The sequence below is a fragment of the Antennarius striatus genome, chromosome 23 (assembly GCF_040054535.1).
Source record: "Antennarius striatus isolate MH-2024 chromosome 23, ASM4005453v1, whole genome shotgun sequence".
In the NCBI taxonomy this organism is placed as follows: Eukaryota; Metazoa; Chordata; class Actinopteri; order Lophiiformes; family Antennariidae; genus Antennarius; species Antennarius striatus.
Window position 1 is genome coordinate 12,749,677 of NC_090798.1, and position 23,510 is coordinate 12,773,186.

Here is a 23,510-nt window from a genome sequence, read left to right on the forward strand (position 1 = left end):
GAGAGGAGTATCCATGTCAAAGTGGAGAAGCCATCTCTGAGGGGGCTACTTTTACATCCCGTTCCAAAGCAGTGATATATTGTAATTGTCATTGTCCGTTAGTTATTCCACCAAATATCTTCGCAGGAAGATGAAACAAAAAGCACATTACTCAGGCAGCAAAGGGGATGAAAATACGGTCTTGACCTTGAGAAAACAAGGTCAAAAACTTTTGGATTCTCTGGAACTGGATAGGATAAGGCCAGTGTGAGTAAGATCATAGATCAAAGGCATCTTTGACCTATGCAAGTAGGTCAGGATAAAATGTTGAATTCAGGGGTGTCCCAGGATGTTGCAGTCTGCCTTGGTTCTAGTTTTTTTTTAATATGATTTATAGTTTCGATTCCAAACACTCGTTTGTTTTTTGTTATTTTTTTAAAAATTGTTTTTATTTTATTTAATGCTTTTTTTAATTTAATTTAAAAAAAATTGTAAATGGCATGTCTGCTCAGTCCCACCTGTGGATCTTAACCCTACAAGTTAGACTTTTATTTTGAAAATATCGGCCGGAAATGCTTCATTTCCGCCGCCTGTTGGCTGCAGGACCGTCACGTCCCGCTGGCTGTCAGAGCGCAGAGGATCCTGCGGTCTGATCCAGTGGACCCCCCTCCAGTCTGATCCAGTGTCCCCCCTCCAGCAGCGATGGCCCGGCCACTGACGGACCAGGACAAGAGGAAGCAGATCTCCGTCCGGGGGCTGGCCGGCGTGGAGAACGTGACGGACCTGAAAACTAATTTCAACCGGCACCTCCACTTCACCCTAGTGAAGGACCGGAACGTGGCCACCCGGCGGGACTACTACTTCGCCCTGGCGAACACCGTCCGGGACTACCTGGTGGGCCGCTGGATCCGGACGCAGCAGCATTACTATGAGAAGGACCCCAAAGTAAGAGGGTACCGCATCACTGCACCTGAGTGTGTGTGTGTGTGTGTGTGTGTGTGTGTGTGTGTGTGTGTGTGTGTGTGTGTGTGTGTGTGTGTGTGTGCCGTCGCGCAGTGGGCGGGGGGGGGGGTTACATAACGTCCTCCATCCCATCCACACACTGCACATCTCAAAATGGCCACACTGATGATTCAGGCCTTTATACAGGTTTATTACTAAGGTCCATTCTTAATCATCTGTTATTACACAAATCGCATGAGATCAATTTATATAGATCAATAAAATACAGTACTTTTATTCCTCCAAATTGAAGCCAAAAGTCTTCTTTTACAATCTTCCTCATCAAGACTGATTTTGGTTCGGTCAGAGTTTGGCAGGAGAAGTTTCATTGGTGCAGATTAGATGGAGGATTATGGGATAAAGCAGCTGTCTGTGTTCCACACTGAGGGTTATGTTCTAGGGTTATGTTCTATGGTTATGTTCTAGGGTTATGTTCTAGGGTTATGTTCTAGGGTTATGTTCTAGGGTTATGTTCTAGGGTTATGTTCTAGGGTTATGTTCTAGGGTTATGTTCTAGGGTTATGTTCTAGGGTTATGTTCTAGGGTTATGTTCTAGGGTTATGTTCTAGGGTTATGTTCTAGGGTTATGTTCTAGGGTTATGTTCTAGGGTTATGTTCTAGGGTTATGTTCTAGGCACTGCTGCCTACAAACTGCAGTCAGTAAAAGAAGACTTTCGCACCATCAGGAGGATGCAGCACCTGTGTGTCTTCTTTTACTCACAGAAGAATGTTTCATAAACTAGTCTTTGCACAAACGTGAATCCAGTGGAGGAAATAAATATTTGGTCCGATTTTGAAAGTTTTCATATTAAGACATTAATGAACAGTCTGATTTAGATAGATAGATATATACTTTTATAATCCCAAGGGAAATTGGGATTATTATGAATTTTATGGTAGCTTAATTTTATTATAGATGGAAGGAATATAAAAAAATTGAGAAAACTAGAACCAATGCAGTCACAGACTGCAACATCCTGACCTTACCTAAACCCCCATGTGGACCTCCTGCTATCTCCACTTTCACTCTATATTCTATTTTATACGATTTATGTTTTAGTGTAGTATATATCCTGTTAGTGCTGCATGTGTCTGTTAGTGTAGTGTATGTCTGGTGGTATGCCATGTGGTGTCAGTGTTTCCTTTTCTCCTGGTGCACTTTATCTATCTATCTATCTATCTATCTATCTATCTATCTATCTATCTATCTATCTATCTATCTATCTATCTATCTATCTATCTATCTATCTATCTATCTATCTATCTATCTATCTATCTCGCGACACCGCAAATTCATAATTCTACCCTGACCTACTTGCACAGGTCAAAGATCAAAGCTAGTACTTGACCTACTGTCATAGATCAAAGCACTAGCTTTGTCTTACTCATACTGGCCTTCTCCCTTGTCTTTCTATCTTATCCGGTTCGTGAGTGTACAAAAGTGGAATTTTGACCTTGACTTAGTTTTCTCAAGGTCAAGGTCATCATCTCATCTTCATCCCCTTTGCTGCCTGAGTCATGTGCTTTTTGTTTCACCTTTCTATCGGCAATGGTTGTGAAGATATTTGGTGGACAAACGAACAAACGCTGAAAATTACAATACATCACCGCTTTGAAGCAGGATGGAATCATTTTCATTTCATTCAGGGAAATAAATATTTGATCCTATAGTAAAACATTATCTAATACTTGGTGACAAACCCTTGTTGGAGGTTTGGAGGTCCAAATCCTGGAGGTGAGCCTGACATTTGGAAACTGGAACCTTCAGTTCTCTCCATAGGTTTTCAGTTGGATTAAGGTCAGGAGAACGTCTTGGCAATTCCAGACCTTGTTCTTCTTCTTATGGAGCCACTCCTTCGTTTCCTTAGTTGTGTGTTTTTGGTCGTTGTCCTGCTAGAAGGCCCATCCATGACCCATTTTCAGTGACTGGCGGAGGCAAGGAAGTTGTCACCCAAGAATTTTCGATATATGCCCTGGTTCATCTTACCGTCGATGTGGTAAAGTCAAGTCGACTTGTACCCTTAGGAGAGAAACACCCCCATCCCCACCACGCTTGATGGAGGCGATGGGTTCTTGGAGGTCAAATTCATCATTTCTCTTCCTCCAAACAAGTTGACTTGAGGCCAAAGAGGTCGATGTTGGTCTCATCTGACCACAGCGCATTCTCCTAGTCTCCCTTGGAGTCATCAAAATGTTCATTGGGGAAACGAAGAAGACGAACAAGAAGTTTTGTTACCTTAGCATTTTGGGGTATCACTGTCTGGTAGAGATGGAGAAAATCTATGAGACACCAGATATCGTCAACTTCTTCCATTTTTTACTGTTCCGTAACACGTGACGCTCTTCCTTCTGGCGCTTTGATCTCATGTCGTGGATACAACGTCACGGACCGCCATATCCGATATGAGACTACCTCCCCAATGAGGTTTCAATCGGTCCTGCAAACATCAGATATCATGCGGTATGGAAGTGTTCAGACTACAAACGAGACATCCGATATCAATCTGGACGTGACAAAGGTAGGATATGGGCGACCAGTCTGAGCAAGACCTCGGGGTGACTAGGGGGGAGCGGGAATCGAACCTCCAGTCCTGTGATCATTAGATGACCCCGCTCTACCAACTGAGCCACTGCCCACTTATATAAGCCTTATATGAAGGCAACACAGGCTGTAAGTTTATATTAGCTATATTAGTCTACTATCAAAATGAGGTAGGCTACAACTGTGTGTATATACAGTACTGTATATATTTTGTCTCTATTTTTGTTTTCCTTTTTTACAAATGAACCTGAGGGAAAGTCTGCATCTCATTGTCCATGGAACCCTGTTTTATACACAATGACAAGGAAATTCATTCATTCATTCATTCATTCATTCATTCATTCATTCATTCATTCATTCATTCATTCATTCATTCATTCATTCATTCTGTGGTCAGGTAGCTTTTTATACAGGTGACAATTTGGGACAGGTGTCTCTCACGCAGGTAAGGACCTCACTGAGATTACCAGTATTTCAATGGTCTGTGGGAGCCAACATTGATCAGATAGTAGGGGATCAAATACTTATTTCTGTCAATGAAATAAAAATTATACTTTTGTAATATTATGTAATTTTCTAGCTTCTCACTGTTTAAAATAAAGCTACCATAAAAGTCATAGGCTGGTTTTTGTGGGGGATCAAATATTTATTTCCTCCATTATACATGCATATATGGGTCTATGAACGTATATCTATCTGTCTATCAGACTGCATCATGTATACTATACTGTACACACACACACACACACACACACACACACACACACACACACACACACTGATTTTTTCCGTCTCCCTGCAGCGTGTCTACTACCTGTCTCTGGAGTTCTACATGGGCCGCACTCTGCAGAACACCATGGTCAACCTGGCCTTGGAGAATGCTTGTGATGAAGCCACATACCAGGTGAAGCAAAGAATGAAGTGTAAAGGTGTAAAGTGAGCTGAAAGGAATCCGACATTTACTTATTTGGACTCATTTTCTCTGAGCTACAGAAGACATAATCATGATTTACTACCATGAACCCAAACTAACATTGATAGCATGTCTATTTGAGCCTCAACAGAAGCTACTGGCTCCTGCCTGAGCAACAGTAACGATAGATCCATGTGTTCTTCAGCTCGGTCTGGACATGGAGGAGCTGCAGGACATTGAGGAAGACGCTGGTTTAGGCAACGGTGGTCTGGGTCGGCTGGCTGGTGAGTTCATCCTCACCAGGACCCTGACTGAATACACTAATGTCCACCAGAGGAAATCTGTCCTGCCTCTGGACATTAAACTGTACAACTCTGACAGTGATGCAGTCACCAGGAGGAGGAATGGAAGTAGACGCTAAAAACTATACCTTGTATTTACTCTCATATTCTCTTATTTAGTTTCTATTTATTCTTATAAAAGTTTTTCTTATTCTGACTTTTTCTGAACTGCCTCAACTCAACCCTGTGTTGTTTTCCAGCCTGTTTCCTGGACTCTATGGCCTCCCTGGGTCTCGCTGCCTATGGGTACGGAATCCGTTACGAGTTTGGAATCTTCAATCAGAAAATAGTTGATGGCTGGCAGGTAAGTTCACCTGAGCTGCTTATGGAATTGATTAAGTATGCTTTGAACTGTTTAATCTATCTCTTCTATGTATAGGACGTGCCACTCTACTTAAATGTTCAATTATTTATTTAGTTGTTTTTACGGAGCAGGGCATCCTTAATATATAGTTTTTTGGAAAAACACATTTTGGAAACAGTTATAATAATAATAATTATTATTATTATTATTATTATTATTATTATTATTATTATTATTATTATTATTATTATTATTATTATTATTATTATTATTATATAATTATATATAATATATAACATAATATATATTAATATTAATATATATGTTTTATATATATTATATATTAATATATTATTATATAATTATTGTGTTATTATTTTTAATAATAATGATGATGATGTCATAATTCTTAATTTTTTTAAATTTCTTAATTTAATAATTCTTAATTTGTCTTCAGGGGTTAAAACGGTTACTAAGATAAAAACAAAACAACAACGGCATCTCTCCACAGGTGGAAGAAGCTGACGACTGGCTGCGTTACGGTAACCCCTGGGAGAAGGCGCGGCCTGAGTACATGCGTCCGGTCCACTTCTATGGAAAAGTAGAATACACAGATGATGGAGTGAAGTGGGTGGACACACAGGTGAGGGTAAAACACACAAATGAGTCGGAACCCTTCCTATGTTGTCATATCACAGCGGGACGTTTTGCATCATAACATGTTTCTATTGACAGCATGTGACCAGATGTCACCTCCTTCCTTTACTAAATACATGAAAATAATAGAAATTAATCAACTCCTCTGGATAAACAGTCACAATAATTTAAATTTTAAATTTAAATTTTATTAATTATAGATTTGACAGATTTTTTAAATAATTTTTATCATTTTACTTTAGGATAGAATTTCACTAATTTTATTTTTCTCCAAACTAAACGACTACCACAGCAGAGGGCTGAGCCCTTTGCGTTCTAACACAAAGGGTGGGTTATCACATTAATTCAAGTTTAAATTGGTGAAAATAAACTCAATTTTCTCATAGATAAAAACGTAATTTTGACTGGATTGAAGGGATCTTCCAATAATCCTAATAATCTTGTTTTTAATCTGCGTTGTGATTGTGATCCAGGTGGTTCTGGCTCTCCCCTATGACACCCCCATCCCCGGTTACAGAAACAACGTTGTCAACACGATGAGACTGTGGTCGGCGAAGGCTCCTTGTGACTTTAACCTCAAAGACTGTGAGTAATATATCACGTGTCACGCGTGTTCAGAAACAGTCGTCACGTTAACAAACTGACTTTATTCCAGAGAACTGATCCGTGTTGTTTCCCCACAGTTAATGTCGGGGGGTACATTCAGGCTGTCCTGGACAGAAACCTGGCTGAGAACATTTCTAGGGTTCTGTACCCCAATGACAACGTGAGTGGATTTATTGTGTAAACTGTATAAAGTATACAGAGTATATAACGCGACCAATCTGACACCCATAGTACAGTATTTTACACACTATAAGGCGCACCTTCAGTGAATGGCCTGATATTACCTAAATTCCACCTAGTCTGAAGTACAACTACAAGACTTTTCCCTGCTTGTAATTCTACCACGAGTACTACTACTTTATATATTAGTAGGCCAATGTTTACCAAAGTATTGGACTGACCCATGCTGATTGTGTTGCTTTGTGTTCAGTTCTTTGAAGGGAAGGAGTTGCGTCTGAAGCAGGAGTATTTTGTTGTAGCAGCAACACTTCAAGACATCATCCGCCGATTCAAAGCTTCAAAGTTTGGCTCCACAGACTTCGTTCGACTCGATCTTTCTATGATGCCAGAGAAGGTGAGATGATTCAGACCATCAAATCAAATTATTTCTTTTCTTTTTTGTATTTATGGTATGTATTCCCATAGTTTAACCCCACAAAAGGGGGTCAACTTTTTATGAGATCAATGCATGCAGCAAAATATTATACATATAAATATTATATATATTTTTCATATATATATACGTTTGTATATATATACAGTATATATATGTATGTATATATATAATTTTTGATTTTATTTTTTACATTTTTTAAAAATATTTTTTTTAGATATTTAATAATAATCAAATTATTTTTGACTTGTTATGTTACTAATTACAGTGTGTCGATCCCAAATATATATTATTTTCAACTAATTTATGGTAACCTTGTGAAATGCTGCCAAATGATCTTGATGAGGATCAGAGTAAGGACAGTTTTTAGGTACAGATTGCAGTATTACAGCTCAGATTCAGACGTTTCCTCAGATTACTTGGGGAAAAATTAAAATGTGTTGCTCTGGTGTGTTTTTATGGTCTGCAGGTGGCCATCCAGCTGAATGACACTCACCCCGCTTTGGCCATCCCAGAGCTGATGAGGATTCTGGTGGACATCGAGAAACTCACCTGGGAGAAGGTGTGACAGCAGCGCAGTAGTTTACTCAAAATTTATGTTTTTTTTCTTAGCTCTCAGTCTTAATTCTCAAAATGTTAACATTTCTTGAATAATTACTGTTTAGTTTTTGATATCATGCTAAAATCACATATTCAGTATTGTTTTGGTGAATTTGATTTCACACCAAAAAACTGTCGAAGTCAACTTGGAAATGGACCGAGACACCTTTTAGTTCAGTTTGATAATGCATTTGACACTAATCACAGTTGACGTTCATACTGGAACAGGATAATATATATAGAAAATAATATATATAGAAAAAATATATGATAATTTTTGCCAATATCTATTGAAAACAATACAGCTGGATTTTTTATTGACACACAAACATGAATTCCAGCACACTTTAGATTGTATTTAACCCCCACATGCCTGAAATGACATATTTTATCTTCATGATCCGTGCTCTGAGGTGAACACGCGTGTGTCCATGTCAACCCATGTTTGTCCAGGCCTGGGACATCGTGACCCATACCTGTGCCTACACCAACCACACCGTCCTGCCTGAAGCCCTGGAGCGTTGGCCCGTCGAACTCTTCCAAAAGCTGCTGCCGCGTCACCTGGACATCATCTACGAGATCAACAGGAGGCACCTGGAGGTACGGAGGAGCTCCGCCTGCATTTAGGGGCAATTTAGACATTTAAACATTTCCTGTCCAGCTCTCCTAGACCGTCTGTCCTTTATTGTCACAGCGAATCACGAAGCTTTACCCAGGAGACTCGGACCGCCTGCGCCGGATGTCTCTCATTGAGGAAGGCACGGCCAAGAAAATCAACATGGCTCACCTGTGCATTGTGGGATCTCATGCTGTAAACGGAGTCGCCCGCATTCACTCTGAGATCATCAAAAACACTGTGTGAGTCAAACCGGGTCAGCTTTAGCGTTTGGTTTCTCTTGTGTTACCACCGTAGGATTACTGTAAAGAAGCATCGGCCATGAAGCTTTGAATAATATTACAAAGACAAATCTTATTTTTTTTAATGTCTTTATTCTCACTACAGTCGTCGTAATTTCCTCCTTATTTAGTAAAACTCTTCCTGTTCTCTTCAGATTCAAGGATTTCTATGAAGTCGACCCTCAGAAGTTTCAGAACAAAACCAACGGCATCACTCCCCGACGCTGGCTGGTCATGTGTAACCCCGGCCTGGCTGAGGTCATCGCGGACGTGGGTATTGTTGTTCACACAGACTGAATAGAGAAGTTAGCAGTAAGGTTTCTGAGGGCGTCAGAATCTGAACACCATTTCACTTGTTTTAGAGAGGTGCCTTCACACATTTTAGGACTGTTAATTAAATATTGTTGTAATTTAAAATATTTCACTTTTTCTTAGATAATTAGCAGAATATACAATAATCTGGGACAATTTATTGATTTCACATTCACAATTCTCAAATTTTAAAATTTTTAATCGATTGATTGATTGATCATGTTATTCAGAGGATCTCTGAGGACTACATCCGTGACCTGGACCAGCTGAAGCAACTTCTGAACTTTGCGGACGATGACGCTTTCATTCGGGACGTCGCCAAAGTCAAACAGGTGAAGCTCTTAAAAGAACGAGGATGACCTTCCTGTTTGTTTCCGATCACTCATTTAAAAATCTCACCTCTCAGGAGAACAAGATGAAGTTCGCTGCTTATCTGGAGGAGAACTACAAGGTGAAGATCAACCCCAACTCCATGTTCGACGTCCAAGTGAAGAGGATCCACGAGTACAAACGACAGCTGCTGAACTGTCTGCACATCATCACGCTGTTCAACCGTGGGTTCTGTTTTACTTTCACTTCAGAACATACAAACAAGACCAGAGTCCAGTAAACGTTTTTACATTTTTAAATAGGAATTAAGAAGGAACCCAACAAGTCCTGGACACCCAGAACAATCATGATTGGAGGAAAGGTGAGTGAAACCAAAGGACTCCACAGGTTATGGCTTCCAACATCTCAAACACGGGAAATAATCCAGTTTCTTAATCTGCCATTTCTTTAATCCAATATCTGTGTCCTTACAGGCGGCTCCAGGTTATCACACCGCCAAGATGATCATTAAATTGATCACATCGATCGGAGAGGTGGTCAATAACGACCCTGTAGTGGGAGATCGCCTGAAAGTCATCTTCCTGGAGAACTACAGGGTTACCCTGGCTGAGAAAGGTAAGGGTTAATCCTCATTCACAAATCAGTTGTTAATGTTTTAGGTTTTGAAGACACACACACACACACACACACACACACACACACACACACACACACACACACACACACACACACACACACACACACACACACACACACATATATATATATGCTTGAATCAGCTGTTTCCTGTCTGCAGTCATCCCTGCGTCTGACCTGTCGGAGCAGATCTCCACGGCCGGCACCGAGGCCTCCGGCACCGGGAACATGAAGTTCATGCTGAACGGGGCCCTCACCATCGGCACCATGGACGGGGCCAACGTGGAGATGGCCGAGGAGGCGGGGGAGGAGAACCTCTTCATCTTTGGAATGAGGGTAGAAGATGTGGAGGCCCTCGATAAGAAGGGGTGAGCGTCACGCAGACTCAGAGGGAACATATAAACCTGATTGTTATCACTGAAACAGACATAATTAAGAAGCAGATTATAGAATTGAAATGAAAAGTTTCTAATAATCACCGATAAATCAGTTGTTGAATATTTATTCAGTTTATTTACAGCACATTCAGAAAGAAGCTTAACAACTGAGAGTCCTAACGTACACATACGTTCGTTTCAGCTTCAAGTTTCCATAGTTTCCCTCTAGTTTTTGTTGTGGAGTTGTTGATTGAAAGCGTTTATTGGCTGATATATTCCTTCATCAATAATAATATTTACCCATTATATCCATTTAACACCTGTTCCGTGTGTTCCATGACCCCAGCTACGACGCCGAGTCCTACTACAAGCGTCTCCCTGAGCTGAAGCAGGCGGTGGACCAGATCTCTGGAGGGTTCTTCAGCGCCGACCAACCCGACCTTTTCAAGGACCTGGTCAACATGTTGATGCACCACGACAGGTCGGAACCAAATGAGAATCAGAAACACACGGTCCTCATTTACACCTTTATCTGACCTCTGGTGACCTCATGTCCGTCTGCAGGTTCAAGGTGTTTGCAGACTATGAGGATTACATCAAATGTCAGGAGAAGGTCAGCGCTCTGTACAAGGTCAGTGTCACACACAACGGCCAAAAAATATATCCATCCCCTTCGCTGTTTTGTCACGTTTTTACATGAAATCACACAATTTGGCTGTTTTCATGTCAAGAAGAACACAGATTTTTGATGATGCTCAACACACCCCTTTAAGTCAGTTTTTAATAGATAAAATAAATAATATAATTATAATAATAAAATAAATACAAAATAATAAATAATTAAAAAAATTAAATTTAAAAATTAAAAATTAGATGAAAAAAATGAATGGTATTTTGTCTTCTGTGTGGCTCAGCGGTGCATCAGCAACACACCCGTCCTGCTACATCCTACCGTAGTGTATTAAACCTATATTATTACTTTATTTCAGTTAACACCATTTCCTCCTCCGTGTCCCACCAGAACCCTAAAGAGTGGACCAAGAAGGTGATCGCCAACATTGCCGGTTGCGGTAAATTTTCCAGTGACCGAACCATTTCCCAGTATGCCAGGGAGATCTGGGGCATGGAGCCCAGTTTGGAGAAAATCGCCGCTCCTGATGATCCTCGCTGAACCACAATCCTCCTTCACCTCAACTGTAGCTCATTGTAACGTCTAAGCACTGAAGAACATACGTGTAGCTTTATCACTGTGTACTGTTTCTCCACATTATTAATCCTCTTTTAGCTCATTTTTGCACTAACATACATTTAGGTGGACTTAAGAGGTATATATATATATATATATCATTTATATATATTTAGGAATTGTTTTGTTTGCCAGTTTTAATGCACCAGCAATATATTCTGTTACTGTAACTTGAAAACTTTCCTCACAGCAGTGATTCAAAGACCAATTCAAACATACATTCTAAACTCACTGGTCTTCCATGTTAGAGAAGAGGGCTCTGATTGGTTGATCTCTCTGCGATGCTTCATTTGCATATTGTTGTCTTCATATTCATAATAGTATGAATAATTCTGCCTTTGACTGTTCTAGCAGTGATATATATATGTATGTATGCGTTGTCATTCATGGTGGAGGATGCAGATGTGTTGATGCTAACATTACATGAACTTGTCTGCATGTGCTAAAGGTCATGCGTGTTAAAGGTAGAAATGATGTGTTCTGTGGTCCCGGTGCTGTTTGTGTGTGTGATATAATTCAGTGTGAGCTTTAAACACATGCTGTAACACATTTTCCTGCTTCTGCTGCATGAGGCGGTTTAACTCCTGTGGTGCAAAAAGAATCCATCGTCTCTCCTGAAGTCATGACTGTTTTCTGTCAATAAATAGATCAATAAAGAAAAATAACATCAAACACAAGTTAGGACATCAACTTTGTTCAAAACGTCATAGTCGGTGTTAAAATGGGCTGAATTACTGCATTGGTGGGAAATGTAGTTTTTAGACACTGACCTGTTATGCTCTAGAGGGCCACATGAAATGATCTGGTGGGCCACATTTGGCCCCCGGGCCTTGAGTTTGACACATGTGGTGTAGAGGTTCTCAGTCATTCAGGTCATGTTATATATACTGTGTGTGTGTGTGTGTGTGTGTGTATATATATATATATATATACACACACACACACACATACATACATACATACAGTATATACACATATATATATATACACATATATATACATATATATACACATATATACACATACATACATATATATATATATATATATATATATATATATATATATATATATATATATATATATATATGAGTCTGTGTGTGTGTGTGTGTGTGTGTGTGTGTGTGTATATGTGTGTGTGTGTGTATATGTGTGTGTGTGTGTGTGTGTGTGTGTGTGTGTGTGTGTGTGTGTGTGTGTGTGTGTGTGTGTGTGACACACCTGCCACTCCCACATGGACGTGATTGATGGGTGTCCAACCAGTCTGGGCCCCCCTCCCTCTATATGAAGCTCCATTTCACAATCCGAATCCCAGTTTCTTCCAGCTGACCCCCGACTCATCACCAGGATGGACATCAGCACGTATGGTGAGACGCCTGATTCTGTTTCTGCTCCGTTCAGATCCGTCTGCTCGCGTTTTAAACTGTTTAATGAACAGTTAGTTTAACATCATGGGAGTTCATGACATTATAATGTAGCTATGAAAGGATATAAGGACATGTTTCAGAAACGATAATAATAATCATGACAATACATGACACGATGTTTAATGTAATTTATTAAAGTGTCATTTTCTTATTTTTTGTTCTTTAGTTTTTTGTTTTAATTAATCTTTTTAACGTCATCATTTTAAGCTTTCAGCTTTCTTTAAGATGAGGTTCATATTTGTAAAAAATATTTTTATTCTGAAAGAAAGTTGAATTTTTCTAATCATTTATATGTTTTTCCTGGATAAACCTAACAACACTTGAGTGGGTTGACGTGTGCACAGATAACCAGACAAAAGGTGTTTATTAGCAAAGGAGTGTGGTTATTAGTGGAAAGTAATGACATGAATTAAAGCTTCACATTTCTCTAATTTAAAATCAAACTCCATTTCTTATCACAACAGGCCTCATAAGAAATTAAGTATTCATAAATGTTCAATAAGATGAGTGAAATTAAGCTGAATGATTTCTAGATGAATTTGTATAATTTGATGAATATTTCATGTATAATTACACACCCTAATGTAAATGTAGTTAATGGAGGAAACATTTAATGTTTGTCTCAGAGCTGGACGCCCTGGAGGTTCCTCCTCTCACACCGACCAGTAAGGAGGTTCTCAGTCAAGCCTTGAAGGCCAGTTTTGCTGGTTTCGCCCAGGAGAGAATAAACCACCACTTTCCACACGGTACAGACACAAGGACATTTCTCTACCAACATGAGAACAGACACTTTAAACATGTTTGTTCTGACATTACGGTCCAGTCCTTGTTCTCTCCCCCCTGTGACCACTGGAGGTCCACGTTTGTGGAGCTCCACAGTAAAGTGTCACCACGTTGTCGTCCGTCCAGATCCCAGTCTGTGGTCTGAGTGGGAGGTGAACCGCTGGTTGGACTGGTGTCAGACGGAGTTCGGGCTCCTGTGCCTGGGGTCAGACCTGAGGGGCCTGCGGGGGGAGGAGCTGTGTGGCCTGGACAGAGAGACCTTCCTGGGTCTGATGTCTGACTGCACCGCAGGAGAGATCCTCTGGGAACACCTGGAGGACATGAGGAGAGGTGAAGGAGAACCCGATTGGTCCAAACTGTGGGTCTATCGCTGTGTCTTTATATTGATCAGTGTTTCCGTTTCCCTCAGAAACCTACTCAGACTGTGTGAAGGAGCATTCAGTAAAACACAGCTATCACTTTGAGTACGATCCGTGTGAGAGGACAGACCTTCATCCTGTGGACCCTCAATGTGTTCAACAACCACAATACTACCTGATCCCAGCAGAACATCCCAGCAGGGACACGAACACTGCTGCTCTGCTGCAGGACACAGGAGGGAACGGAGGTGACGCATATTTTAACATGGGACGAATAAGATGTGCAGTACAGTGTGTTATTGGTAAATCAATGCATTGGTGATCACATTTAAACCTGTCGCTATTCGGTTAGTTGTTGCTCCAAATGAAGGTGTTCAAATCTAGGAGCGAAATTCTTGGTGAGTGGGACTTGAAATAATGAAAATGGATCCAAATGCAAAATCAGAATCATCTTATTCAGATTGAGCTTTGTTTGTTTTGTTTGGTCACCTGGTTCTTGTGGTTCTTGTGGTTCTTGTGGTTCTGTTCTTGCTGACTTAGAGGCGGAGGTCGGTCACCGTGACGACTCTGACATCGTGGGCTCTCTATCGTGGACCGCTCCGCTCCAGGATCTGGACTCGGTGATGGAACAAACCATTCCAGGAGCGGTTTTCACTTTACCAAAGACACACAGAAGCTTCAAGGAATACGTGGGCAACAAAACCGATCTGGGGAAAGCCGTGATCCCTGCAGCCATCCTGGCCGGCTACACAGGTGAGCAGTGTTCAAGTTGTAAACCTTTTTTTCAGGTATTTTTCCTATGGTTTTATCATGATGATTATTATTATTACTATAGGAAGCGGTCCCATCCAGCTGTGGCAGTTTCTGCTGGAGCTCCTCACAGATCGTAGCTGTCAGTCGTGTATTAACTGGACCGGAGACGGCTGGGAGTTCAAGCTGACCGACCCCGATGAGGTGTGTGTGTGTGATGAGGTGTGTGTGTGTGATTTCCTCCTGACGCATGCACCCATTCGTCCATTAATATTGACCATGTTGTTTTTGCGTCCTGCTGTAGAAAACGGTTAAACTTTTTAAAAGCATGCCTTCTTTGATGATCATGTGTCAAACTCAAGGCCCAGGGGCCACATGTGGCCCTCCACTCATTTTATGTGGCCCGCAGGAGCATAAAAGATCAGAGTGTCTAAAGATAAATAGGTCAAAAGTGAGCTTTGAGCAGAACTACGATTCCCACAATGCAGTAGTTCAGCCCATTCTAACTTTGACTAAACGTTTTCTTTATTGATCGATAGTTTGATCCTTGATTGATGGAGTTCTGTGGGTTTAATAACCTGACAAATGAAAAGGATTTATGTTAGAACAGAGAAACAAACAAACATGTTTTTTCTGTCTAACTGTAATGTTTGGAACTAGAATCAGTCAGAAATTCAGTTATTTAACATTAAGGAGTAGTTACATTTAGTTACATTACACTGAGTTACATTTAGTTACATTTATTAGTTACATTAAGGAGTAGTTACATTTAGTTACATTACACTGAGTTACATTTAGTTACATTTATTAGTTACATTTATGTTACATTAAATTGAGTTACGTTTAGTTACATTTATTAGTTACACCTGGCCCTTTAAGGACTAGAATTGTTCATTAATGTCTGTTGTCACTTCCTCACGTTATCTAATTATCACTTCTTTTCCAGGTGGCCCTGCTGTGGGGTCGAAGGAAGAACAAACCAAAGATGAACTACGAGAAGCTGAGTCGCGGTTTACGATATTACTACGATAAAAACATAATTCGCAAGACAGCAGGAAAACGCTACGTTTACCGCTTTGTCTGCAACCTGCAAGGCCTGCTGGGATACGAGCCGGGGGAGCTGCACGCCATGCTGCAGTAACAGAGTCACTGGAGACCTTAAGAGGAGAGCACTTTACATGGGACGCTGTAATGTTGTTACTGAGAGAATCAACACAATAAATGTATATTTTCAACACGTGTGTCACACATGACTGTGTGTTATTAAGCGTCTTAGCAGATGGAGTACGGCAGAAAGATTTCATTCTTAAATCTGAGCCAGCAGATTAATCCCTGCTCTGTGAGGAGCCGGGGGGGTTTGACTTCCTTAAACCCCAGTGATGTATCTCAGATGTTATTTTCGACCACCTAATATCTCCACAGCGGTGGAACACGCCATTCACACACACATGACCCGGTCCTCACCTGTGGTGAAGTGAAAGGCAGGAGTTCCATTAGTTCATCCACCGGGTGATCTGTATTCAGACACCCACCAGGAGGGTTTCTCTCAGGGTGGGGTCATGAGTTTTAAGCACATCAGTCGGACAAAGATCTGATTTTGTTGCTGGAAGGAATTATTTGTGACATATAAAAATGAAGCTTGTAGGTTTGGTGTAAATATATTAAAAAAACTATACAAGGTTAAAAAGAAAAAACCAGTTTGAAAACTGTGTTGAAAAGGAAATGTTTACCGGGACACGATCTTCATTTAGCATGACTGAACTACGATTTTTTAGATAATCAGAGTTCAAAGAGAAAACACCTCTTAGACAATTAGTTTATGCACCTAAACCCAGCAATCCCCCGATAGACTGACCTCCAACATACAATTCCTGCCCCCAGCATCTGGATCACATTAGAACTATTATTGGTTTATGAGTGTTTCTAAAAAAGGAACTAGAAAACCTAAATCTGACTCAATCCTCAATCCTGCAATAAAAACAGTGTTACAACCAATAAAATGTATTTTATTATTGTTGTTATTATTATTATTATTATTATTATTATTATTATTATTGTTGTTGTTGTTGTTGTTGTTATTGTTATTATTATTATTATTATTATTATTATTATTATTATTATTATTATTATTATTATTATTATTACTATTATTATTATTATTATACTTCCTTTGAATCCAACCTCCTCCCTCCCATCACCAAATCTCAGTAATGTATTTTGGGGTACAGATCCTTTGCCAACCCCTATTAACCCACTACACCTATTTCACCTATACTTCTGGATCTCTTGTTTGACCTTTTTTTTTCTGTATGTAAAGTGTTGCTGATTTTTTTGAAATTTTTAAAAAAAAAATTATTATTGTTGTTGTTTTTGTTATATTATTATTATTATTATTATTATTATTATTATTACTGTAATTATTATTATTTAATTATTATTACTGTTATTATTATTATTATTATTATTATTATTATTATTATTATATTTCAGTAATCCTGCAAACAGACACCAACATCAACACCACCTTTTCTAATGTGACTTATTATTAAGTGTCTTATTGGATGGAGTTAACCTGTGTATACGTACGCTGACCATTCAGTTAAATTACTATCCGTGTCACGGTTCGGCGTGGCAGGGAGAGAGGCCAAACATGTGGGTGGAGCCACGGCTCCACACCTGTTGGTCCTCTCCACACCTGAGACTCCTCCCCACACCTGTTACTGATCTTCACACCTGAACTTCATCGAGCTAATGACCACAAGGCTCTTTAAGCCGGGTTGGAGGAGCGCTCCGTGCTGCTTTGTTCCTTTAGTTTGGGTTTCCTTCAGTCTGTTCCTGAAGGTTTGTTCTTCACTTTGGTTTCTGGTTCTGTTTCTTGCCTTGTCTGGAGAATGAGTTTTGATTAAATCATGGACAAAAGCTCTGCCTACGGTGTTCTGCATCTGGGTCCATACCCTTGCCTTCGTGACAATACATCATACACCATATGGTATCAGTGAGATTTCTTACTTTGGGGAAACTACACTGCAGAAGGTGTGATTTTCAAAATAAGATGTGTGGACTGACTTATTTCTAACGCCACCCCACGCCAGCTTTTCCATTAGCGAGCTCTGGGAGGGGGGGTAAGTGGTGGAAGTAATCTTCAAACTCTTGTTTGGGTCTCCTTTTCACTGAGCGATAAAATCCAATCAGCATTCAGCCATATCTTCAGATTATCACGCTATAAATGTGGGACTGTGGATTAAATGTGAAGCTTTGAACATTCAGCAGATCTGCTTTGTGAACAACGTGACTCAGTGTAGGGTAAAACCATATAAAAACAGCATCTCACTGTGTGTGTGTGTGTGTGTGTGTGTGTGTGTGTGCCTATATTTTGGAAAAACAGCCATTATATTCATGTTTTTAAATGTTGTTTAATCTAGATATAAATGTAATTACATTACTAATCAATAGTAAGTACTTCTCTTATATTAATACACCACTAATATAATTTTCTATCTATTTCTATAAGAACCTGTATTTTATTGCGCCATGAGTTACATCTATGATATATAGCCTCAGTATTTAATTCCCCAATCACTTTTTTTTTTTAAATTGAAATTATTTTTTGTGTGTGTTTCTTAGCATGTAGCACATGAAAACACATGCTTCAGTGGTTGCCTTGTGTTGGTGAAATTAACAGGCCCTCCACCCCCCCACAGATTGACTGTCACAGCGGTATTGTGTCATGTTGAACACCCCCGTCCGCGGGGGGTCTGCATGCCCTTAATAACGCCCCACGGAGGCCGCAGTCAGGATCAGTTCACTCCAACACACACGATACGCAGAGATGAGAAACCTGCTCATCTCTGCTCATACGGGTTATGTTATTAATGCACCTGTCATTTATATTCAGTGGACTTTATTCATCACAATTCAAGCAAGGTAGGACAAACAATTATAAAAAAAAGAAAATGAAGCTAAATAAAAAAAAAGTTTTCCTCCTGCAGAAAAAGCATTTTTGTTATCTGCCCTAATCCTAAATGGTAAACAGGTTGTCCTCAACTTATGAACATTCAGTGTTGTGAACAAATACACATGACCATTTCTATCATACTGCAACCCCCCCAGCCCGCCTTCACCACTAACATGTTCCCATCCTCCCATGTTCATTATTATTATAGCATATTCTATTTTTTTTGTGACATCCCATTATTAACATGATTTTATGTTACAATGTATATACCAGTATTTTCAATTAAAAGCCATAATTATTTCAGTCGGTTGCTCCACATGGTCAGCACCTCACCACTTGGTCCAGCTATGTATTACAATTGTTTTTAGTTCCAGTTTTTATGACGTTGCGTGAACATTTATCTACATTCTGTTTACAAAAGAAACACAGTACCTGATTTAATCATTTATTTCAAGTTATGCCAAACAAATGCATATAATACTGGCCTAAACCTTCTAAATGCTCCAGTGATCATTTGATTTCTGTTAAAAAGTAAATGTTTTGGTGTAAATATTGTAGTTTCTGAGATGGGAGGATGTGCTGCTGACAGCACGTGGTCTGTTTTTAACCTTGTGTAGAAATAAAAGCAAGATTCAATTGAAATCTTTTGGTTGGTCCATTTGTGTACACCTGGCCCTCATCAAAACAACTCATTTACAGGGAGCCCTACTACTTAAACTGTTCAAGAAATTATTTACATATAAAAGATTATATCTAATTATAACTACACATAATAATCTGAACTTCAACTTCAATCCCTTGTATACCGAATGAGTTTAAAACTCATTGATCATTGATCTGTGTGCAAGTATTTCATGTCAGCGTCGTTATAAAATGTTCATTTTTTGTTTTTATTTTGTTTTAGCTTCTGAAAAAAGTTACAAGTTTGCAGCAACACCAAAACCACTATAACCCCAGTAGTGTCCCGTCTATCAGTGACTGCTGTGCTTTTCCATTCTTTATCTGCTATGATTTCAATCGCTTTGAAGAGATACTTCTTGCATAAATATGGTCCCATTCACATATCAATAGATGAACCACCTGCAGGGATTTCCTGTCGAAGTCACAGAAAAAACAAAACAAAGACAAATTGCAGTGATGTTTAATCCCACAAGAATCCTCAGAACATTTGTATCAATACTGAAGAGTAATCAGAGACATATACTGTACGTATGCTTATATATGCATGACTGTGCTTGAGACAACGCTGTGGGAGTGACATCATGTCACTGTGATTTCTGTTTCTCCCACTGCCCCGGTGTGACAGTCTTCTGTTCAAAGGCATGGATCTCCTTCAGCTCCTCCCCCAGGCACGAATTCACCATCCTGTTAAAATACATACGATATGGATGTAAATATGTTCAATGTTAAGAGGAAAGCCTTTACATTAGAGCAGGGGTGTCCAAACTGTGATCCGCAGCAAAATATAAAAATATAATGGAATATGGCCCCCATCACTGCTCCCACCAAGTGTAAAACATTTCCCATGATATGAGACAAAAATATATTACTTATTCATGTGCTGAAAAGACCAAATACTTATTAATTTTCATCAAAATTTCAAACAGATGTTATTTGATGCGATAAAAATGTGAATAATTTATATTTATAAATTTAAATATATTTAAATATAACCCATTGTCTGCTTATGGTCCTCCTTCATACAGTCCTATGAACGGGGATCTCCATCACGTCCAAGAACCAATCAGAGGCTCCTATTTTGACAAGGTGCTGTTAACCCTTTTTTGCAACCAAATTAATGAAATTAATTAAATATGACAACTTTCACCTTTATGTAGAAATAACCTTTCTTTGAGCAACTTTAATTAAACTCACACAGCAAATTTCCTAGTTCTCCTTATTGTATTCATCTTAATATGCAGACGACTGTTTTATTCACTACACTGGTCAGAGCATCTTCAACCAAATGAGACGTCACTCTTGATCGGGATTTTGTTTTGTCCCACATACGAAAGAGTCAGATGTCAATAATATCACACCTGTGTCTCTGCAGCAGTGATTTACCCTCAAACTGGTTAGACACCACCAGGACTTTAAAGCTGGCTGCACACCTGTTGGGTGAGGTGTCCTCTACCTCCTGGAGGAGACAGGTAAAGATCAAAAATGAAGAAGTGATGTAGTGATGAAGCACTTTGTCGAGTTCAGGTTATTTTCTAATCTATTCTTTCTGCAGTTACAAACAAACGTCTCAATGCTGACACTGAGCGGCTGCATCCCTACCACGTGGACCGCCTCCAGCTCCTGCAGCAGTTTATCCCGGATATGATCAGCTGTCACAACCATGTCTTCATGAACAGTGACGTAGGATCGTGAAATCAGACGTGTTGCTGGATGACGCAGACTCCGGAAGTACTGTAGAATTCTTCTAGTTAAAAGTACAGCTTCTGCACAGTCAGATTTCAACGAACAATCACACAACAGTCTCTCCACAGCAGCTTCTGCATCGCACGGCGTTTTCGGTGTGGTTAAACAACAGCGCGTGACGTCATGGGTCGCAACAAGAAACTGTCCAATGGCGTTACAGCGGCGGAAGCAACAACCAATCACATGCGCTACATGAACAATAATGGGTGGGACATAAAGTTTGAAAACGAGTCATAACATTAGGAGTCCTCTTTGAAAGACGTCCGAAATTCGGTGATTTCCATTAAGGACAACGAGTGAACTTTGTTTCTTTAATTATTTTTTATCGCTATTATTCCCTTTTCAATTTTAAAAAGTTTTTTATTTGGCGTATAATAAATCAATGATGCGTCATTTGGTGCTTTTCTCATCAGGCATTTCTGTGGCCTTCTAAGTCTTACTGTTTTCATGCTCGGTTCATTTAACCTCATTCACTGTGCAGTATTTATCAAAACAGATGTAGGCAGTGGAGCAAATAGGTAGTTTTGCCGTAGCAGAATCAGTAGTGGCTTTAACTGAATTATTATACATTATTTACATGATGTTTTCCGTCATTAGTTCGCTAAAGTTCCCACTGGACGGTTTAAAACGCCGCTAATCGGAGTTAAACTGGGATTGAACCATGGTGGTGGAGCTAGAGAGCTTCTTCGGGGTGTACCTGCTCTACTGCACCAACCCCAGGTTCAAAGGTCGGATCTACGTCGGCTTCACCGTGAATCCTGAACGCAGGATCGGTCAACACAACGCCGGACGGCACCGGGGGGGCGCGAAGAGGACCAGCGGCCGGGGACCATGGTGAGGAAAAAAATTATAATAAATAATTATAAATATTTAAATATATAAATATATAATGATAATAAATAATATATATAATTTAAAAAATAAACACACACACACACACATATATATATATATATATATATAAATAAAAAATAAAATTTTTATATATATATATGTATATATATATATAAAAAAATAAAATTTATATATATATATATATATGTATATATATATATATATAAAAATTTTATTTTTTACTGATAATGTTGCCTTTGTGTTCAGGGAGATGATCCTCATCATACATGGGTTTCCCTCTGATATTGCTGCACTTAGAGTACGTATGGACTTCAACTTCCCAATTTTATTTCATTAAAAAAAAAGTCTCAAATTTGAGTGAATTCAACCCAGAATGTAAAAATGATTATTTCTTTTTTTTCTAATGTATGTTTTCAGATTATGTCTGCTGGTATAATTTTTTTTCCTTTTCTGCTTTATTGTTTTATGGTATTTTCTAGATGTAAACTGTTAATAATTCTAAGTATCTTCTTTTTCTTCAGTTTGAGTGGGCCTGGCAGCATCCTCACTCCTCCAGGCGTCTCTCACACGTCTCCCGGCGCTCCAGAAAAGAATCCAGCCTGCAGTTCCACTGGCGCGTCGTGTCGAACATGCTGCAGGTGGGACCCTGGAACAGACTCCCACTGACGGTCCGCTGGCTCAAGCAGGAGTACAAGATGGACTTTGATCCACGTCTGCAGCCTCCGCTACACATCCCCATTGCTTTTGGGAACGTGAGAACCAAGAAGACGCCTCAGGAAGAGAGACAGGAGGAGGAGTCATCATCCAGGTGTTTCCTCTGTAAGGGATCGGTCAAGGTAGGGTGTCTCCAGGAGTCTTTTTGTTCCGTCTTTTTGTGGCGAGAGGCAGGAAACTGTCAGCCACACCAGTCTAAAGTAGAAATAGTTTAACAGTTTAACTTTCCCTCAGGTGTCGGATAAGCTGAGCTGTTTCCATCCGTCCTGTGAGATGGAGAGTCATGTGATCTGTCTGGCCAAACATTTCCTGAAGTCCGAACCGTCCCGTCTCCTCCCAGTGGAAGGCGAATGTCCGGCCTGCCACCAGTCTGTGCTGTGGGGGGGGCTCATCCGCCACAAACGCGGCTGCTTCGGGGACCTGGAGGAGATCAGGCCGTCTGCTTCACACGTAGGTTTTACCAGTTTAACCAAAGGAAGCGGTGTTTCTGTACTGAAGCATGTGTTTCATATTGGATGAATGTTTTCATTTTGTCTTACACAGAGCCGCTGGACGGATGAACTGCAGATCTGAAGGAGTCCTACCTGAAACCCCCCCCCGAAGTTTTAAAGTACAGACACAAGAATGTTCAGAGTGTTTTCTATGTCCATCATATCTCAAAGATGTTCTGTTTTTATTTTTCTAATTAAATCAATCATCTTATTTATGTCTGCTGCTTTCACATGTGTTCAATGCATAAAGTGTGTGTGTGTGTGTGTGTGTGTGTGTGTGTGTGTGTGTGTGTGTGTGTGTGTGTGTGTGTGTGTGTGTGTGTGTGTGTGTGTAAAATATGGAGAATATGATAGAAACGTGACAGTCCAGCATGTTGGCAACACACACCATACGCTC

The 23,510-nt window shown here is 39.8% G+C and overlaps 4 protein-coding genes across 4 annotated transcripts; 3 read left to right on the forward strand and 1 right to left on the reverse strand.

Moving 5' to 3' along the window:
• The first annotated feature begins 577 nt into the window (after positions 1 to 577).
• On the forward strand, positions 578 to 12,021 carry LOC137590296 (glycogen phosphorylase, muscle form). Its single transcript, XM_068307824.1, has 20 exons — positions 578 to 924; positions 4,326 to 4,427; positions 4,642 to 4,720; positions 4,978 to 5,081; positions 5,593 to 5,724; positions 6,212 to 6,323; positions 6,422 to 6,504; positions 6,775 to 6,918; positions 7,427 to 7,519; positions 8,011 to 8,157; positions 8,252 to 8,415; positions 8,610 to 8,724; positions 8,997 to 9,098; positions 9,173 to 9,320; positions 9,399 to 9,457; positions 9,570 to 9,711; positions 9,893 to 10,100; positions 10,456 to 10,590; positions 10,674 to 10,740; positions 11,131 to 12,021. Exons 1-20 carry the CDS (start codon positions 682 to 684, stop codon positions 11,278 to 11,280), a joined length of 2,529 nt encoding a protein of 842 aa, XP_068163925.1. The 5' UTR covers positions 578 to 681; the 3' UTR covers positions 11,281 to 12,021.
• Positions 12,022 to 13,395: 1,374 nt separating this feature from the next.
• Positions 13,396 to 15,815, forward strand: LOC137590994 (protein c-ets-1-B-like). The gene is made up of 6 exons (XM_068308849.1): positions 13,396 to 13,528; positions 13,692 to 13,895; positions 13,975 to 14,172; positions 14,465 to 14,677; positions 14,760 to 14,878; positions 15,621 to 15,815. The coding sequence occupies exons 1-6, from the start codon at positions 13,396 to 13,398 to the stop codon at positions 15,813 to 15,815; spliced, it is 1,062 nt and encodes a 353-aa protein (XP_068164950.1).
• Positions 15,816 to 19,752: 3,937 nt separating this feature from the next.
• zgc:112271 (uncharacterized protein LOC553698 homolog) lies at positions 19,753 to 21,169 on the reverse strand. The gene is made up of 3 exons (XM_068308367.1): positions 20,910 to 21,169; positions 20,669 to 20,766; positions 19,753 to 19,994 (listed from the first exon to the last, which is right to left on the reverse strand). Exons 1-3 carry the CDS (start codon positions 20,970 to 20,972, stop codon positions 19,895 to 19,897), a joined length of 261 nt encoding a protein of 86 aa, XP_068164468.1. The 5' UTR covers positions 20,973 to 21,169; the 3' UTR covers positions 19,753 to 19,894.
• Positions 21,170 to 21,540: 371 nt separating this feature from the next.
• Positions 21,541 to 23,397, forward strand: slx1b (SLX1 homolog B, structure-specific endonuclease subunit). The gene is made up of 5 exons (XM_068307704.1): positions 21,541 to 21,887; positions 22,155 to 22,206; positions 22,430 to 22,744; positions 22,857 to 23,072; positions 23,166 to 23,397. Exons 1-5 carry the CDS (start codon positions 21,715 to 21,717, stop codon positions 23,193 to 23,195), a joined length of 786 nt encoding a protein of 261 aa, XP_068163805.1. The 5' UTR covers positions 21,541 to 21,714; the 3' UTR covers positions 23,196 to 23,397.
• Positions 23,398 to 23,510: the final 113 nt, after the last annotated feature.

Bases quoted from the DNA above. Each gene is read 5' to 3' on its own strand.
- LOC137590994 (XM_068308849.1), top strand. From the start codon at position 13,396: ATGTTTGTCTCAGAGCTGGACGCCCTGGAGGTTCCTCCTCTCACACCG. The intron at 14,173-14,464 runs GTGACGCATATT...TTGCTGACTTAG, and splicing joins GGACACAGGAGGGAACGGAG to AGGCGGAGGTCGGTCACCGT. The intron at 14,678-14,759 runs GTGAGCAGTGTT...TTATTACTATAG, and splicing joins CATCCTGGCCGGCTACACAG to GAAGCGGTCCCATCCAGCTG.
- LOC137590296 (XM_068307824.1), top strand. From the start codon at position 682: ATGGCCCGGCCACTGACGGACCAGGACAAGAGGAAGCAGATCTCCGTC. The intron at 4,428-4,641 runs GTGAAGCAAAGA...TGTGTTCTTCAG, and splicing joins GTGATGAAGCCACATACCAG to CTCGGTCTGGACATGGAGGA. The intron at 10,591-10,673 runs GTCGGAACCAAA...GTCCGTCTGCAG, and splicing joins ATGTTGATGCACCACGACAG to GTTCAAGGTGTTTGCAGACT.
- slx1b (XM_068307704.1), top strand. From the start codon at position 21,715: ATGGTGGTGGAGCTAGAGAGCTTCTTCGGGGTGTACCTGCTCTACTGC. The intron at 22,207-22,429 runs GTACGTATGGAC...CTTTTTCTTCAG, and splicing joins CTGATATTGCTGCACTTAGA to TTTGAGTGGGCCTGGCAGCA. The intron at 22,745-22,856 runs GTAGGGTGTCTC...ACTTTCCCTCAG, and splicing joins TCTGTAAGGGATCGGTCAAG to GTGTCGGATAAGCTGAGCTG.
- zgc:112271 (XM_068308367.1), bottom strand. From the start codon at position 20,972: ATGGTTGTGACAGCTGATCATATCCGGGATAAACTGCTGCAGGAGCTG. The intron at 20,767-20,909 runs GTAGGGATGCAG...TGTCTCCTCCAG, and splicing joins AGCTGGAGGCGGTCCACGTG to GAGGTAGAGGACACCTCACC. The intron at 19,995-20,668 runs GTGTGATATTAT...GTATTTTAACAG, and splicing joins TCACTGCTGCAGAGACACAG to GATGGTGAATTCGTGCCTGG.